Genomic DNA, 19,877 nt, shown 5'->3' with positions numbered 1-19,877 from the left:
CTGTTCCTGAGACTTCTTGAACAAGCTCTACCTCAAGCCCCCAAAGAAAGAAGTTCTAGAAAGTTCAGTCCTGTTCTTTCACTGCCCAAGACAGAAGCAACCACCTCAGGCCAACACAGCAAAGCACTCAGCAAAGTGGTAACTCCTCCTCACAGCTTCTCCAGCTCTTCTTCTTGGCAGTCTCCTTGGTCCAAAAGAGTTCTAAATTTCAGGGGTTTGGGCCCCACTTTTTAAAGTAAAAAAATATGTGTACCTTTTGGCTATTGGTCAAAGATCGCAATTCTTTCAATCAACTTGTATTACTGGGTGCTCCAGCCTTTTGGCTTTGAGAGCCCCCTCTCCTTGTTTCAAGGCCCCACTTTTTAAAGCCAAAAATCCTTTGTCCTCTCAGGCACAGAGTGTCTATGCCCAGACAGAAGCAGTTCTGCCCTCACTGGTGTGGCTTCCTGGCAGGAGGTGGAGACGGCATTGTCAGAGGCAGACCAGGCCCATTTAGGTGAAAGGAAATCTCCTCACCCTACCCTAAATGCAGACCATGTCATTTCCTGACCCACCTAGACTATCTGGAGCCACTGCTCCTCCCCAGCCCCTGTCATCCAAAACCCAGACAGTCAATCCACAACCCCAGCAGTGGCCTACTGGATGGCTGAGCAAGAAAATACCTACTTTCTAAAAGTGGTATTTTCAAGCACAGAATGTAAAAATCACCTTCACTAAAGATGCATCTTCAGATTCTCAGTTCAGGCATACTAAACTTTATTTTTCTACCTAGTTCCTAGGGCCAGTTTCATTTATAAGATGTTATAAACAAACTACCCATTCTGTCCTATGGGAACAGGTAGCCTTGTAATAGTGAAAAATGAATTTGGCAGTAATTCACCACCAGGACAGCCACACACACCAGGGCATGTCCTACCTTTCACATACACTGCACCCTGCCCACAGGGTTACCTTGGGCCTGCCTTAGGGGTGACTAATATGTAAGAAAAGGGAAGGTTAGGGCCTGGCAAGTGGGTACACTTGTCAAGTCGACATGGCAGTCCCAGACTGCACACAAGCTCTGCAATGGCAGGCCAGAGCTACACTTGCAGGCTGTTTGTGTGGGTGGCACTAGCCAGTGCTGCAGCCCACTAACAGAATTTGATTTACTGGCCCTGGCACAGTCAGTGTACTTTACTAGGGACTGACAAGTAAATCAAATATGCCAATCATGGAAACACCAATGCATAGCACAGTTTACAACAGGAGCACTTGCACTTTAACACTGATCAGCAGCGAGAAAGTGCGCAGAGACACTAAACCAGCAAAAACAGAGTCAAAACCGAGAGGTCAGAAAGCAAAAACTCAGGGGAGACACACCAAAAGATACCCAGTCTAACAACCTGTCTCAGGCCTGTCACAGTTTACTGCTACTTTGACATGGCATTTAAAACTACTTGCCAAGCTTAAAGCTCTCCTTTTATTACACATAAGTTACACCTAAGGTAGGCCCTAGGTAGTTCTAAGGGCAGGGTGCTGTGTAAATGAAAAGTAGGACATTCACTGGGATGTTTGGCATGTCCTGGTAGTGACAGATAGCCTGTTTTGTTTTTCACTACTATGAGACCTACCCCTCTCATAGGCCAGCATTGGGAATTTCTTAATACACTTTCAAACTGTAATTCCTGATCAGAGTGGAGTAGCCTTTTCATGTTTCATGTGTTTGATATGGTAATAGCAAATCCTCCTTACTGGTGAGGTTGAATTTAACATTACTGTTCTAGAAATGCCCCTTTTAGAAAGTGAAGCACATATTTATAGAGATGGAGAATGCACACCTTCTCTTGTATTAATTTATTGATCAAACGTATATCATCCTGTATTGCGTGCGATCAGAACCTGTGGTCCGTCCCAATCCACAGCTCATACTTGCAAGTATAGGTCGAGCACTCATTTCGCGCCCTTCTGTCGCACTGCATGGTGGGGAACTTTTACCCATTAATCTGTGTATTCCTTATAAACTATATTCATCATTAGAAACCCAATATTTTTAACCACTTCTTCTTACAAGCTTAGTGAAACACTGCAGAGACAGCGTCATGCCACTTTTTTGAATTTTATTTTCAAAGTTCCAAATGAATACTGCGTGCACATCCAGACTTTTCACAGCAACACGTAATCCAAACAGTGGAATGTACATTAAACTAGGCTCATCACTTCATTTCCCAATGCATTTCGAGTCTACTTTGACTCTTCGTCAGGGGTCACTGCAATAGAACAAAAAACAGCTGAACCGACTATTCACAGCAGACTTAAACTGATACCACACAAAATATTAATCCTGTGTATTTTATTCTAACTTCACCATCCCACTGGTCCTACCCTGAACTGGTTGCTAACTGAATAACCCTCGCGTGTTTATCCTCAATCCCACCCTGCTCAATAAACCACCCTAATCAATCGTGAAAAATTAATTATGCCACTCCTGTTATTTAAACTCACTCCATACAATTGTGCACTCATTCAAAAGAACCCTACTACAACATAAACGAACCCAAAACTTCGATTCCCCAAAAAATACTTCACCTCTAAACTCATGCCCCAACCTCCAACCTGACAACATCCCTTCTTCCCCCACGTCCATCAAGATTAATTACCGTGAAAAAGCCGATGTCAACGATCTAACTTCCTCATTCACCTCTCTCATTAATGTCAATGCTTTCACGCTACCGTGCGTTCCCGTTTAAATGAGAACCTTGCTCCTCCATGTAACCAGTCATTCTCACTCCTGACATCCCCGTGACTCAACACCCCTTACCTGTGCTTCAATAATCCATACGGTGCCCAAAAACTTCAACTCCCACAATGCACTTAAAAAAATGCTCCATAATGCAACAGAACTCAATCAACTCGTGATCCAGCAAAAACCTGATTAACAACGTGAAACCCTTGTTCTGCCCCCACTGCCCTGATTTTGCTGTTCATAACAACACCTGAAGAACCCCACGTTGTTAATCAGGTTTTTGTTGGATCACGAGTTGATTGAGTTCTGTTGCATTATGGAGCATTTAGAAAGTGGACATTTATCTTTGCTTATAACTCTTTGTGCTTCACAGCCTGTCTCCAATACACGTTTGGGTTGAGTGACAGCTACACTTTGTGCTTTCCCTCTAGACAGCCAGAAACACAGAAAGTTGAGGCTTCTCTTCATTCTGAGCACTCATCTGCATTCATCTGCATTCTGAAGGATCTTCCTGGGTAGGGAGTAATGGGAGGGGTTGACACTTACACTTCAACAGGTAGTGTCCTGTCCACATACAAAGCACACACAGATAGCCTGGCAGACATGACTGTGTTGAAAGGGATCCTTGTGCACCTCAGAGAGCTGCTTTGAAGTCATCCATTACATCAGAGGCACTTTTGGATATAATTACTGGGCCCCTGGCCCCTAAAATCAGACACTTCTGGATCTTGAACTTAACCACAGTCAGAAAGACTGTTGTGCTGCTTAAAGGAGTCAACTGGAGTGCTTTTCTGGAAGGACTGATCTTCTGCTTGTTGCCCAGCTGCCTGTTGCTCCATGACTCTGCTGAAGGAGAAATGGGCTCTGCCTTCCCTCCAAGTGATATTCAAGGGCTTTCTGGCTTGACTCCAGTCCTGCTGGTCCTGCCTTCTGTGAGTACTACCTTTGCCTCTCCAAGTTCTGGACCTCAGCAGTGGGTTCTGCAGCTGGTTTCCTAGAAAAATTGACGCATCACTAAATCGACGCCAATGCAGAGGCTGTTCTACGACAGAAGCTCAACAGCCTGAGGATGATGCTCACCGTGGCCCAATGACGAACCTTTGCGAGGCTTGGTCATGACATATTGACTTCACCACAGCAAAGCTCAAAGATGACGCAGCGACCCGACTGTGTTACAAAGAACAACGCATTGTGCCATCTGCATCGACACCTTGCTCCATCCAAGGTACTTTTTCAGCAGGTCCTGCGATGGCCCTGTAGCCGGCCTGCCCTCTATCACGGTTGTCCATAACGTTTGGACCTCACGACTTTAAGTAACATTTTGACTGCTAGTGACTTGTAAGCACTGTTTTTGCATTTAATCTTTAAAAATTCATATCTCAGCTTCTACTGATTGGAATTTGTCTTTTTGGGCTTGATTTACTCAGATAAATATTCTATTTTTTTCTAAACGTGTGTGAAATCTTTTTGTGGTGTTTTCATTTTGATGCTGTGTGTGTGTGTTGCACAAATACTTTATACATTGCCTCTTAAGTTAAGCCTGCCTACTTTGTGCCAAGCTACTAGAGTTGTTAGCACAGGTTAATTTAAAGTGTGCATCTAGCTTACCCTGACTAGGATTGTGGCCCCTACTTGGACAGGGTGCATTCCTCTTCCAACTAGAGACCCAGAGGCATATTTACGAGCCCCCCGCTCCACCAGAGCATCACTATATGTGATGGTCCAGTGGTACAGATCACTAAATCATATCTGTGAGGCCAGGCAAAGCCACTATGCATGGCTTTGGATGGCCTCAGATATGGACGAAGGCAAGGCAGTGCAGATCACTGCATTGCATTTCTATGCATTTGGGAGTTGTTCCATTGGTGTTGCAGTGTGGTTTCCCACACAACACCCATGGTGCCTGCATTGGCTCTAGGCTGCCGAAGGGCGCAAGCGCAGGGAGAAAGGACAGAAATGGACAATGATGCACCATATTGCATAAATACAAGATGACTTGCTGTGCTGCCTTAAGCCAAATCCCCGTAAATAAGGGCCCCATATTTCTAACGGTGTTGGACAAGAGATGTCAAGTGATGAGATGATTCTTATACTTTACACTAGTAAATACACTAGTAAATACAAGTGGTGTCAAGTAAACATAAAGGCCATGTCTGCAGGCACTCCAATGAAGTGTTCATGCTGGTGATCATGCATTCCATGTTTAGATAGTAGTGCTTCATTTTCTGTCACATAATATGAAGCAGAATAATGTCATCAAGTTTAAATTAAGTGCATAGTGCATGTATATGCTATGTGTGCCCAAATATGAGGACAGGGTAAGGAAAAGACCACCTTGAGAACAGTTTGGCATACCTTATATAGGAAAATTAAAAGCAACAAAAACTTGAAATCTTTGTGGCTGCAAAGCAACATTTTAAGACTACTTATAATGGTAAAAAAAATACCATGCTGAAAAGAAATATATGGATTAGAGAATAATCATGAGTGTAATCAAGAATAATTTCATACACACTAAAGCTGCAGTTTGTCATTAGAATTGATAGTAGTAAGTATGCTGGCATTCCCAAAAATATAGTAGATCCAACAGTCACAGTGATAGCTCTTTAAGAACAATACTATATAGCGAGCGTATGAATATAGCAAGTAATACAATCGCACTGACATAATGTTTAATCACCAAGGCTAAATAATGTTTAATCAATTACCAAGGCTAATAACCAATGGTTGCATAACTCAATCCAGGAAAATTAGTTTGTATTGTGGCTGTGGCGTGTTGAAGATAGTAGGATTGACATAAAGTTAGATAGAAATTTAGAGTATCAGAAAAAAAGTGATATCTGTGATTTAGCTCGATTATCTTTCACCAAGTGAGATTCCTATGTGTGTTATTATTCACAAGCACAAGAGAACTGTTTCTTAAAGGGCGTACATCTGCCAGATAGTATTTAAGAATTATGTAAGAGTAAAGCATGCGGGTTAAAACAATAACATGTCATTAACCCATTAATAGGAAAGATAATATCAATACATAGAGAAAGTGCTATAATTAATAATTCTGCACAGGTGTGAACTGTAACTAACCAAGTGAGGTATAAAAGTTAAAATATTTCAATATCTTTAGCTTGTTAGTTAACATATTATGGATTCAACAATGATGGTACAATACATTTTCAGAGGCGAGCCTGCACATATTGCTGAGGGATATTCTTTGTACCAAACCATTCTTCCGGTTGTTATTCTAAAACAAATCCCCATGTGGCACTGGTTTCTGTATTGAGTGATGTTTTTATATACAGATATATAACATCCAGATAGATGTTTGTTTTCCTAGTAGTTTCAATCCATTAAAAATGAAATGCAGTTCTCTGTACTGAATCAAGCCATTCTCCACCGCTCTCAGTTTCGTGATCCATTTTGCTTCCAATTTGAGAAGTTATAAAGTTCAATTACCACCTCCTGGATGCAATTTTACCCAATCAATAGCATGAAACTTGATTTGTAGTTTTTCAGTGCAATTGTGATTTGAAGAGAAATGTTTGGACAAAGGTTAGTTAAGGTCCATATTTCTGATAGCCTGGATGTGTTCTTGCATTCTTTTCTTGAGTGAATGAATCTTACTTCTTACATAGATAAGGTCACAATTGCAGACCCGAGAAAAGAGCAATTGCAAAAGGATGCACATTTTTTGAGCGGCCGGACTTTTGTCAGGCAACGGTGGCCCAGCGGTGGCATCTTAGACAATTAATACCTGATTTCCAGAAAAAAGGGGCCACCGTTTACCTCCAGAACCCAGCCAAACTAAAAATCTTGTGGAAACAAAATTCTTCTTATCAGAGATTAAGGCTAAGGAGTTTCTACATACATTATAAAATTTAGATCGTTATAAGGCAGGATATTATGTTCTTATTTAGCCTGTAATATCACTATACCAAACTCAATTCTTAAGTCACTAGGGTTATATTGGATTCTAATTTTTTGTCTGCTTCTCCTTTTTTCCTCTTGTGGTGTGCGGAGCTGGAGGGACGCGGCACTCCATACTTTACAGGAACTGAGAGTTCCTGAGCCTCATGTGTGGGGGAGGGGGGTGGGTGGCTGGTCTCGGACCAGGGGGTGGAGGTGGTGGTGGTGGGGGGTGGGGTGTAATGCAGCAACAATAGTTAACCCGGTCTTTAAAAAACAGATTAGTTGGACTTTTATAAGCCATAAGAGTATTAAGAGTCAATTAAAAAGATTATCGTCCATCTTGTTTTTCAAAATTCTAAAATGGGGAGAAAAATTAAAATCTGTTCGTTACATTTCAATGGCCTGAATAATTTTAAAAAGTTAGGGATTTTGCGGCATTTGATTAAATCTTTGCAACTTGATATTCTGTGCCTACAAGAGACACATATTTCATGGTCTAAGAGGAGTTTGTTGAAAAATTTGGGTCTTGAGCTTCTAATCTGTTCCAAACAAACGGGTGTCACAAGAGGAGCTGCTGTTCTCATAAAACAAAGGATTTAGGCGATAAATGGGGGAGATGGGGACTAGCGGAAATTGTTATTGAAGGGACCAAATTTACTGTTGGCTCTATATATGGTCCAAAGCTAGACGATAAGGAAGTATTTAATCTAATTAATTCTGAGTTAGCTGATTGGAATCAACCTTTAATTCTGTGTGGAGATTTTAATATCAACATTGATGCTAATTGAAATATCAGGACTACTTGGAATTATAAAGGTCGTAAGATCCAAACCTTTAGAGCCCTCAGGGAACTAATCTTAGGGAACGGACTGATAGATGTGTGGAACAAGCTAAGACCCACGGAGCCAGGCTTTACTTATTTTTCAGCTCCACACCAAAAATGTGTTCGCTTAGATTATTTTTTTATTTCTGCAAAGTTTACTGAAAATATAAGTATAGATATTCTACCACAAATCGTCTCCGATCATAACCCTATTGTACTAGAATTATTACTTTCTCCTCAGGATTATTTTCAAAAAAGGCAATGGTCATTTCAAAGAAATTTACTGTTAGATCAGGACTATCTAGCTCATATGGATATGCCTATAAAGGAATTCTTTTTGAACAATAATAATACGGCTTCGGTTCAGACAGTTTGGGACACTTTTAAATCGATTATAAGAGGTGAGACCCTGAGCTATTCGAAATACCGTTTTTAAAAAAAGAAGCAGAATTTAAGTCCGCCTTGAACAAAGTAATTCAAGCGGAATTAAAGCTAGCCTCTTGTATCAGATTTGGTTCTGGTGTACAGGAAGCTCAAAAAGCTCTGTCCTCTGAGCGGTCAGCCGTCTATTCACTTCTGGCTGAGCAGGTAGCAGTGAAGTACAAATTATTTAAAAAAGAATGCTATGAATTAAGTGAGCAGACGGGCAGAATGCTCGCGCAAAGATTGAGGCAGAAAGCAGCTATCACTGAAATAATTAAAATTACTGATCAAGATGGTGTAAGTCAAGAGTCTAGGTCTGGTATATTGAAGGCATTCCGGGATTTTTATCAATCTCTGTATAATAAATCGAATGATGGTACTAGTGTAAGGAGCGATGCGTCCAGTTATTTTTCAAATTTAGATTGTTCCTCTTCTCTTACTGAAGATCAAAGAGCAGTGCTATCCGCCCCAATCACCTGGGAAGAGATAGAAGGGGCTATTCTTGGACTAGCTCCTGGTAAAGCAATGGGTCCGGACAATATCCCCTTGGAATTTTACCGTATGTTCCGTAATGTTCTGAAACTTTTTCAAGAAGCATTTCATGGCCGGTCTCCTCCCTCATGGTCATTAGCAACTATAGTTGTATTTAAAAAAAAAAGGAAAAGATTCTATGGATCTTGGGTCATATAGACCAATTTCTTTAATAACCTCTGACAGCAAGATCTTTTCTAAAATTTTAGCAAATAGGCTAAACGATCTGATGCCTAATTTAGTAGCTACATTTCAACACAGCTTTATAAAAAAGAGAGACACAACTGATCACATAAGAAGAATTATTGCCCTCTTGGATTGGGCGCAGGCCTCAGGATCCCCAGTCGGAGTGGCCCTAATGGACGCCGAGAAGGCGTTTGATAGGGTCGACTGGGGGTTCCTTTGGCATGTTCTGGCTTGGAAGTGCTTCCCCGTGGAATTTACAACGGCCTTGAATGCTTTATATAATGAACCCAAAGCCGTAATCCGAATAGCTACCGATACTTCTACCACACTATCAATAACAAGGGGGAGCAGGCAAGGGTACCCCTGTTCCCCCTTGTTATTTGCGCTTTACATAGAACCATACCTGCAAAAACTCACAAATGAGGATAGCATCCCCCCGGTTATAATCCATCAAATAGGATATAAAATCTTAGCCTACGCTGACGATGTTGCGATCGTCACATCGGATATCAGTTTGGCATTCCCTAAGATCATAGAACTAGCTTGTGAATTTGGCCTATACTCCGGTTACAAATTAAACATTGCAAAAACACAGATAATCCACTCTGCTGCCGGTTCACCAGCCGGTTTGACACTATCAACTACGGCTTTTTACCTAGGTGTGAAAATGTCCGCTAAGGTAGAAGATATTCTAGGGCTTAATCTTGATCCATTACTTGCTTCCACTAATAGGTCTCTTGAAAGGTTAAACAATTTACATCTCTCTCTTTATGGCCGTACCAATGCTGTCAAGATGCTTTTTTTTCCTAAATTTCTTTATTTTTTTCGGACTATACCTTTATTGTTCCCCTCTAGCTTTTTTATAAAACTTGATAGAATAATCTCAAGATTCTTATGGGGATACAAAAGAGCTAGGAGGTCTCTCAACTGGTGTACCCCACCTATGCTTAGAGGAGGTTGGGGAATGCCGAATTTCCGTCTATACTATCTGGCGGTATCGCTTAGGCTTATGAGCGTTCTAATCTTTCAAGGGATAACTAAAGATGAGCCCACATATCCATCAATTTATGTAATGATCCTTGGTACTCAAGCACGACAATGTCTAGTACGTTTTACCGACCCAAGCTATTACAAAAAAACAAGATTTAAAGTCATGCTAATGGCTTTCCAGATATGGAAGCAATTTAAGATAAGATTTTGTTTGAATAGCAATTTTAGCTACTACACACCACTATTTGATAATCCGATGTTGCCAACAATATTCACAGATCATATTGTGCAGCGCTGGCAAAGTTCTAACATATCTCGGTTAGGGGATCTTTATCAGGAAGAACAATTCGCAACATTCACGTACTTACAACAACAGTATAATCTTCCCAAAGCCGATTTTTTAAAATATCTGCAAGTACGCAGTTTTCTAATTATAAAAAATGTATTGAACACTAATAAAATTATGAAAATTGATGTATTGGAATGCTGCTGGAAACAAAATAGAATTGGGGTGATCTATCAGACAATGATGAACCGATTAGAAGACAATCTCGAACTATTTAACATAAAATGGCAAAGAGATCTGGGTATAGAGAGTATTAATGTATCTGATGCATTGGCATTGTCCAATCAAGTCTTGTGTAATGGATCTTTAAAAAGCCAATTCTTTATGAGCATATTCGACCTATACTATACCCCTGCTAAATTATTGAAGTGGAAAGCCAATAGAGGTGACAAATGCAGCCGATGTGGATTTCTTGGTGCAAACTCTATTCACATGTTTTTTCTTTGTCCTAATCTAACCCAATTTATTTCTGAAATTCCAAAGTTTTTAAATAACATTATGAACTCACCAGTAATACTTTCTGCCGAACTCGTAATACTTGGTATCCAATCAAATCCTGATAGGCTGCAGACAGGTGCTGAAGAAGGTTTTTTACTTATATCTATGTCTATTTTTAGATATTGTATAACCTCTCATTGGCTTGATGCTGATCCTCCTTCATTTTCTCAGTGGCAATCTAAATTGTTAAACATTTATCAACTAGAGAAAGCTGTGTATTGTCTAAAGGGGAAGAAAAAGAAAGCTTTTGGTTTAAAAATGTGGGCCCCTATTTATAATTGGATTCAATGCTAAAAGTCTAATCTGTTTACTCATGTCAACGCTGTTAAAGTGATGCTCAGTTCTGATTATTTTTTTATTTTTATCATTTGTCTGATCTGTAATGCTCGGCTAACTATTTATCTGCTGCTATAAAAGTTAATAAAAATATTTAAAAAAAAAAAAAAGAAATCCAGTTCTCTGTACTGAATCAAGTTATTATCCACCGCTCTCAGTTTCATAATCCAGTTTGCTTCCAATTTTAGTAGTTATAAAGTTCAATTACCACCTCCTGGATGGAATTTTGCCCAATCAATATCATGAAACTTGATTTGCAGTTTTTCACTGCAATTGTGATTTGATGAGAAAAGTTTGGACAAAGGTTAGGTGAAGTCCATATTTCTGATAGCATGGAAGTTTTCTTGCATTCTTTCCTTGAGAGAATGAATGTTACTTCTTACATAGATACGGTCACAATTGCATACAATCAAATAAACAACAAATTTGGTGTTGCAGTTCATAAATTATTGTAAATGAAACACTTTGTAAGTATTTTATTGAAACAAAGTGATTCTACACACTGCATAAGGGCAGACATTAAAAAGCCATACTTTAAGGAACTTATCAGTGATTTTGCTAACAAAGAATGAATCTGGTCCTTAGTTTGTTAAGTTGATATTTTGTGTCCTGAATGTATGAAGGTAGGCTTTTATACCATTGGCTCAAGAAAGGAACCAATGTACTCAGATAGATGTTCAGTTGACGAACCGATGCCCAAAATAATCGATCTACCTGGTGGAAAGGGACCTGGTTGGTGAACCTTAAGCACAGATGTAAATCTGAGGTGTAGTAGGTGTTGGATTGAACATGTATTTGTATTCTAAGTCTGTGATTAGACATAGCTTGCACCATTCTAGCAACAGGTTAATTTAAAGTGTGCATCTAGCTTACTCTGACTACGATTGTGGTCTCTACTTCGACAGGGTGCATACCTCTTCCAACTGGAGACCCAGAGGCATATTTACGAGCCCCCTGCGCCACCAGAGCATCACTATATGGGATGCACCAGTGGCACAGGTAACTAAATCATATCTGTGAGGCCACGCAAAGCCACTATGCATGGCTTTGGATGGCCTGAGACATGGAGTAAGGCATGGCAGTGCAAATCACTGTATTGCTTTACTCTGCATTTGGGAGTCGTTCCATTGTTATAGAAACAAAAATGTGCAAGATTCCTATAGGTCACATTTCATGTTTTGAAAAAAAGTATCCTTAATAAAAAAAGCCAAATTTCCATGTTGATATGAGAGAGAATAATAATAAGGGTAATAAGTCGAAACCAAGTGTGGGTGAGGTGCCTGAAAATTGATACACCTCATAGGTAAAGAAGCACAGTGCAAATAGTCAAGGGAATAGCCACATCATCCAAATAATATGCACCAATAATAATAAACTATGCCCAAAGACATATGTCCAGGAAAAACAGTAGTCACAGCTAAAAAAATATTAAAGTGTATAGAGTATAAAAAAACTCCAGATCTACAGTGTCATTGTGCATCCACATGTACAGTGAACATTTAGAAAACATATAGAAAAAGGGCCTCTAAAGAAACAACTTCGGGAGGAACCTTATGTATCACATGGTACAAAAAAATGTATAACACAAATGTCCGAAAAATTGTCAAGACAAAAAACAAAAAGACCTTCAAGTAATATTAATCAAATGAGATCAAAATAAAAAAAGGAAAAAGGGCTTAGATTCGTAGGTGTAAGTGATAGTTGTGTAGATCATACCACAATGGGATACATGCTATAATAAGTATAGTTCAAAAGCATTGGTCAATAGGCGGGTAAAATAGAGAATAGGTATACATTGAGCAACTATAGCAACCCAGTAATCAAAGTTGTGGACCAAAAGTAGGCCCTTAATTAAAGTAAAGAGTTCCTATAAAAAAGGGTAAAAAGGATTGCAATCATCCCACAAATATTTGATTGGTAATAAGTATAAGGTGTAAAGATTTGACAACCCTCTGCAGTTACATACAGCTCCTGAGCCCGTGGAAATAGGTCTGGAGTGTTTTTGTTGCCCGCTGTAATGAGTGAAGGCTATGATAGGACCAACCGCACCAAGAGTAAAAAGACCATGAAGAACATAGAGTGTTCCAGTGCACCTGTGTCGTATGTAAAAGTTATATTCGGGGTAAGGTATGGTTTAAGACGTCCTGTAATACAGACCTGTTAGAAACATGCAGAAACTCTGCTGATTCGTGCAGAAGGTGGCCGAGTTCTATGACGGTATTTAACAGCGTACTGATATGACCACATTAGTTATCGAAAGCAGTCCTTGTGATATGCAAGTATGGTAGATTACAGCTCTGTCTCCTCATTAAGTCAGAATGGCCCGTCCTGCTAACACCTGTCTTCTCTATGTCTCACTGTCTGTGACAATACACAAGAACCAACTGCCAGCTACAGCCTGGAGGCACCAAATGGTTAGGACAACAAAATGGCAACTTTCTAAAAGTGGGATTTTTCAGAATTGTAACTTAAAATCCAATTTTATCATTAAAGAGGGATTTAACTTACAATTCTTCAGGCACCAAACTCGAGCGGTTTACCTGCTCCCAATTGAAAGTTATCACTCATTAAATGCAATGAGGAAACCCAATGTTATCCTATGGGAGAAGTAGGGCTTGCAGTAGTAAAAAACGTTTTTCACTACCAGGACATGTAAAACTTAAAAGTACATTCCCAATGTTTTAAAATACACTTAACCTTACTCTCTGGGCTGTGTTTTGGCCAACCCAAGTGGTGACTCATGTGCATTGAAAAGGAAGATTTAGCCCTGGCAAAGGTTTATTTTGCCAGGTTAAATGGCTGTTTAAAACTGCATACACGGGACACAATGGCATGTCTTAGGCATATTTTACAGTGCTACTGAATTGGGTGGCACATTCAGTGCTGCAGGCACGCTAGTAGCATTTAATTTACAGGCCCTGGGTTCATGGGGTACAATATTACGAGGGACTATTAAATCAAATGTGCCACTTGAATATAAGCCAATTCTGCCATGTTTAAGGGAATGAGCACAATCACTTAGCACTGGTTAGCAGTGGTAGAGTCCCAAGGACAATAAAAACAAATTCTGCAAAAATAAGAGGGGTGAAAGCAAACGATTTGGAGAAGACCATCCTAAGGCTGCCAGGTATGACAATTGGATTTGCTAGTTACTGCATCATACAAATGTCAAAATTAGGTGCTGCCACAATATCCAACACCTCACAACCCAGGGGCGGTTCCAAAGCCTTTTGCCATATGGCAATTGAAAGATTATGTTACGGAGCACTCTTAGCAATTACTAAAAGAACAAAATGATCCACAAGTTTTGCTCAGTTGAACATTTCATGTTGGTTCTCTAGTATTCAGTTGTGAAGACCATACATCACTACAGCCAACATTGATTGATTGATTGATTGATTGATGTGGAACTTGTATAGCGCAGCTATCGCCCTACGGGCATCCTGGCGCTTACATGTGTTTCGTCGCAACAGCTGGTAGACTTTTTAACAGAAATCTCACATTAAAAGAAAAGAAGCTTCAGAAATCTTAACGCAGATATAAGATATTGTCATCAAGGAGGGTGATAAGGGTGGAAATATTGTGATAACGAAGCACACAGATTACATCAATAAAATAGATTGGCAATTAGCTGATGGTCGGGCATACTGCAGATTGGACAGCAATGCTCCCCATCAGGTAGACCTATTATTTCGGGACTTGGTCCCCAACCGAACATCTGTCTGAGTACATTGATTCATTTCTCCAGCCAATGGTACAAAATCTACTTTCATACATTCAGGACACAAAAGATCTCCTTTATTTACCTAATGGTATACAAAGGTGAGAAGATCTCATGTTTGTCACCCTGGACATCTGTTCTCTATACACATGCACAACAATGTTTTTCTTCGTAAAAGCCACTGGTATTGACAAACACAAGGGGTAGCTAAGGGTTAACATGTTTTTCCTCGTATACGCCAATATGGGTTGGTATGAAAGAACACACATATGGAAATCCTGCCCACCTGAACTCATTGCAAAAACAACAGTTGATAGACAGAATGCAGAACAATGTCATACATTCACCCCAGTACAGAGATCTAGGCCTAAATCCATCGTTTTTTTGCTCACCATGCCATTCCAGTTTGAACCCAGCCATATGCAAATCAGTCTTGACCCTGTGCCTCATGCGAACAGTCCAGCCCGAACTGCCAAGCCAGGTCCTCCCTGAACTCATTGAACACATCTTGTATTGGGGGCGATTCACTGGTGATGTTTTTATGATCTGGGCAGACGATGAAAAATTGCTACCTAAATTATTTGTCCACTTGAATAACAAACCCTAAAACATCACTTTTCAATATCAGAACAGCAAAACCCATGTTGAGCATTTAAATATCACTTTATATGCTGATAATAGCAAAATAGGGTCTAAGATCAAATGCAAACCTACAGCTTGGGTGAAATGCCACATATACAACGTAAATGCCACAATGACTGAATTTATAAACAAGAACAAGCATCCCTGGAGAGAGATTCTAGCTAGAGGATACTTGAGTTCAGTTCATCAACCTCAGTAGCTAGGTGTATAGAATTCAATATAGACTGAGGGCCCGATTCACAAAAGTAATCTGAGACTAAATTAGGAGTAGTAAAGTTAGGATTCCTAACTTTACTACTCCTAAACTGAGCCAAAATCTTAACTTTACGACTTTCGGCATTCATAAAGGAAATTTAGGAGTAGTAATGCCTTTTGTGAATACCGAAAGTCGCAAAGTTAGGATTTTTTCTCAATTTAGGTGTAGTTTACTGCTCCCAAATGACTTTTGTGAATACCGAAAGTTGTAAAGTTAGCATTATGTCTTGGATTACTTTTGTGAATCGGGCCCATTGGCACTTACTGACTGTGGACAATGGTCTTTACCAGATTGTCCCCCAAAAAATTATGATGACACACAAGAGGGGCAGACCCATAAAGGACTTAGTATGTCATAGCTATCTTGATACAAACAACTGATGGGCTTCTTTAAGTGTGGCTTTTGTAATATATGCATTATGCACTGGATAAAATGACTTTGTTTCAATACAATACCAAGGAAGTGTTTCATGTACAACAATTTATGAACTTCAACATCAATTCTGTTGTTTATTCGATTGCATGCTATTGTGACCTCATCTATGTGGGGAGCTCTATTCATCCTCTCAAGGAGAGGATACAAGAACAAATAAAATATGGACCCTAACTATCCTTTGTACAAACATTTCTCATCAAATCACAACTGCAGTGAAAAACTGCAAATCAACTTTCATGTTATTGATTGTGCAAAACTGCAAACAAGACGCCCGCAACAGTTACTGCTATCAATTCTAATGGCAACCTGGCCCAGGGTGTAAGTAATAATTCTTGATTACACCAATATTTATGCTTCAATCCATACATTTTGTTTGGCCTGGTAATTTTTCAACATTCCAAATAACCCCAAAATATTGATTTGCAGCCACAACTTTTCTGAGGTTTTATTTCTCTAAAGGTTCCTATATAAGGTATGCTAATCTAATTTCAACATGGTATTTTCCTTAGGCAATCCTCGTATTCCGGCCATCATAGCATTTATAGTCACTATACATCTAATTTAACCTTCATGACATTAATTTGGTTTAACACAAAATTAAACACTACTACTTAAGGAAGGAACGCACAATGACTAGCATTACAATTTCATTTAAATACTTGTGTCATGGCCTTCATATTTACCTAACATCACTTGTATTTACTAATGTAAATTATAAGATTCATCTCATCACTTGACAGCTTTTGTTGCTTCTCCAATATTAATCATCCTTCTATACACTTTGAGCTAACTGTTTGGGAGCTTTTTGGATTCTCTAACATTTGTGGGTATAAATGTGGCCTCAAGTGATCAGGATCAAATAGTAATTTAAGCATTGTTGAGAAAATCAATTTATAATAATGTAATGCCGGTATTTATATTTAAGTGCAGCATTGAAAAAGTCCATTGGGATGAAACACCTGTTGGCTGTAGTGATGTATGTTCTATACAATAAATTAATAGAGAATACATCAATCAACATTAAATGTTTAACTTAGTCAAACTTGTGGCTAATTTTATTCTGATATTAATTGTTAAGAGTGCTCAGATACATAATATTTCAATCTAAACGTCAACCTTCTTAGACTATGCTCAGAATGGAATTATTTATAATTTCATTCAGTTACCTACTTGATAGAGTTTCTTGTCAAATCTTAATCAGCTTCAAAGAGTTTGTTTTCTTTCTGCCAGCAACTCTGTAAAAGTAAATCATAGTTTTGAAAGATGCTATATGTAAAACACTCCACAAATGTATGTACGGCTTGTTACAATTAAAGAATATGTGGGTTAAGCCATATATAAATTCAACTAACTTTGGGAATAATATCTTACAATACGTTTGGATGATTGTTCCATGACTTTCCCCTTCACATCCAAGTATTGTGCCATGGCGCATCAAGGACATATTTCCAATCGGATGGTGACTTACAATGTTTCTCCCCTTTCCCAAAAACACAAGTTTTTGCTCCCACCCCAGACTCATGCTATCACAGTCAGGAGGTTTGTCACTGGACTCCTTTAAAATTGTGTGATAGTGCTGTCATGTGCCCAGGGGGGTACCATTGAGTTGACCCAAACCGTAAGCCCTTTTTCTCACTATATTTTGGCTGTATAGACAACTATTGTAATGTTAAACACATGCTTTCAGAAGCTTTTATCAGTTTACCCTATTAAATGTCTGTTTGTATTTGTGGTGCACAATAAGTTGGTTTATGGAAATGCGAGTGCTCACTTTTCAGCACTGCCCTCCCCCGCAGTTGTCGCTGGTGTGCGTGAGACGGACAATAAGATCTATCTGCTGGTGAAGGAGGAGAAGAAATACACTGATGCACAGCTCTACTGCCAAGGAAGAGGAGGAAAATTATGCATGCCCAAAGACGACACAACCAATGCTCTTATTGCTTCTTACATCAACCAATCATTTCTCATTAGAATTTTCATTGGGATCAATGATCTGGAGAAAGAAGGCCACTATGTTTATTCTGATCGATCACCCATGCAAACCTTCAACAAGTGGTGCGATGGAGAACCCAATAATGCTTACAATGAGGAGAACTGTATCGAAATGGTGGCTTCAGGATGCTGGAATGATGTTTCTTGTCACATTACAATGTACTTTATCTGCGAATTCGACAAAGAAAATGTTTAAGTTAAGTTTTTTCCAAAGTTTTGTTTTAAGAATGAATGCAATGCCATCAATGTTTTAGCATTGTTTACGTTTGAGTAAAGTCTAATGGTATGAAACACATCAGAGAAAATACATTAATGTGCAGATGCCAGTTTTTAACAAAAGGCACCTGCATATTTAAGAATAATTTCCAGTGATGTGCACAGATAAGAAACAACATGTATTAACAGTTAGTTAATTGGAATTATCCTGCCCCAATTAGGATCTAAATGGGACTAAGCTAATTTCATGGATGAGTCTGAGCTGTGCAGTAACCGCGCATTAGTCATTTTGCACCCAAAATGATCTAAATCTCCAATGCATAATAACCTTGCTAATGCAGGATATCCCGTATGGAATGGGTGCCTACCATGGGAATCTTTTGCCCGCTTTTTATTGATGAAATGTCTGGAGAAGAAAAAACATCTAAAATGTGATTTTTCCACTAAACTAGTAATCTGGATTTGGCTGGTAACTAGAGTTACTGGTCAAATTGTGATACCCCAACCTAGGAATGAGGGCATGAGAAGAAATGTGTATTGCAACCAATGTGCATATTCGTTTACACACACTGATATGTAAACAAATGGAGAGAGCGAGGATAATTTATGGGGTACGTCCCTATCCCCAGGATAACATTCAAAAACAAAGTGGACGAACCCACTATTAAGAAAGACTCAGTTATAATTTTTGAGTGCCAGAAACCCACTAGGTTTGTAAAAAGAACCCTCACCCACCAACCTAGTTGGTGGCATGCTTCATCATTGGGTTCCCAACCGAGTAGCCGAATGCCACCCGTTTGTGCTTCGACGCCTGGATTACAGCGGAGCGGGATTGTTGTTGTGTGAAGAGGAAGTGCTGAAAAAGAGGTGCAGGTTAAAACTGTCTTTGGGAATGCTTACTGTCCAATATATTTATTCCCAGCAGCCCAGGACAAGGTTAAAAGAAAACTGAATAGGGACAACATCAAGATTAATTGATCTTAGTTGTCCATGTGGTCAATATGTTTCAGCCTCTTGAAAAAATGGGTTTTGGAGGCTTTCTTCAGGACCAGGCTAGGTTAGGTTGGTGGGTGAGGGTTCTATTTACAAACCTAGTGGGTTTCTGGCACTCAAAAATTATAACTGAGTCTTTGTTACTAGTGGGTTTGTCTACTTTGTTTTTGAATACACCCACTGATATACACACGAATACACACATACGTGTGTATATAGAATACCTTATATAGAAATGCATCTATATACAGTGTGTTACAAGTAATGTGTAGATGTATACTGAAACATATACATATGGAAGGAAAAACTGAGGGCTCATATTTATATTAAAACATGATTAATATATGTGTATGCGTACATTTAGACATATTAATGGATATAACAATTGGAGTCAGAGCACCATTTAAAGTACATTCGCCCATGTTGTAGCAGGACATAGTTTGATTCATACATAAAGAATTTGCTCAGCCCAGTGATCTTGACACCTATACAACTCTGCCTGATTTTAACCTGGTACACATCAGAGCAAATTGAAATGACAGATAGGTTTGGTGTACGACATATTTTTCAGAAACGTGGGCAACTTCTCGTTTCTCAAACCAGTTGAAAAAGGAGAACACGGAAGCTCAAAAACCAGTCCTCCTGAGGCTGGCACATAAGACATATGTTGATTTATTTATCGATGATCTTGGCTAAGTGCTAACAACAGCATATGATGACAAACAGGCCACTGCTAGTACTTTTCAAATAATCACTAAATCGACTCTCCACCACTTAGACTTAAGGATGCCCAGAATCCCTACCAGCAACAGTGTGAGCTGAACACCAATTCAAGCCTTCCTCACCAAAATAAAACCCAGC

General features: G+C 39.3%; 1 protein-coding gene across 4 annotated transcripts in view; it reads left to right on the top strand.

Moving 5' to 3' along the window:
- The window catches only part of COLEC11 (collectin subfamily member 11), a 417,003-nt gene extending 398,473 nt beyond the window's left edge, over window positions 1–18,530 (top strand). For 2 of the 4 annotated variants that reach the window (XM_085610754.1, XM_085610752.1), the window contains one exon: window positions 17,594–18,152. In XM_085610754.1, coding sequence (XP_085466880.1) covers window positions 17,594–18,003 — 410 coding nt within the window. In that variant the 3' untranslated portion in view covers window positions 18,004–18,152. Of the gene's footprint in view, window positions 1–17,593 lie in introns of all 4 variants that reach the window. The other 2 variants (XM_085610753.1, XM_085610755.1) reach the window with 2 other exon arrangements.
- The last annotated feature ends 1,347 nt before the right edge of the window (window positions 18,531–19,877 follow it).

This window comes from Triturus cristatus, chromosome 6, assembly GCF_964204655.1.
Source record: "Triturus cristatus chromosome 6, aTriCri1.1, whole genome shotgun sequence".
Taxonomy (NCBI): Eukaryota; Metazoa; Chordata; class Amphibia; order Caudata; family Salamandridae; genus Triturus; species Triturus cristatus.
The sequence above is the reverse complement of the archived record's forward strand: the minus strand, read 5'-3'. Positions and strand labels throughout refer to the sequence as shown.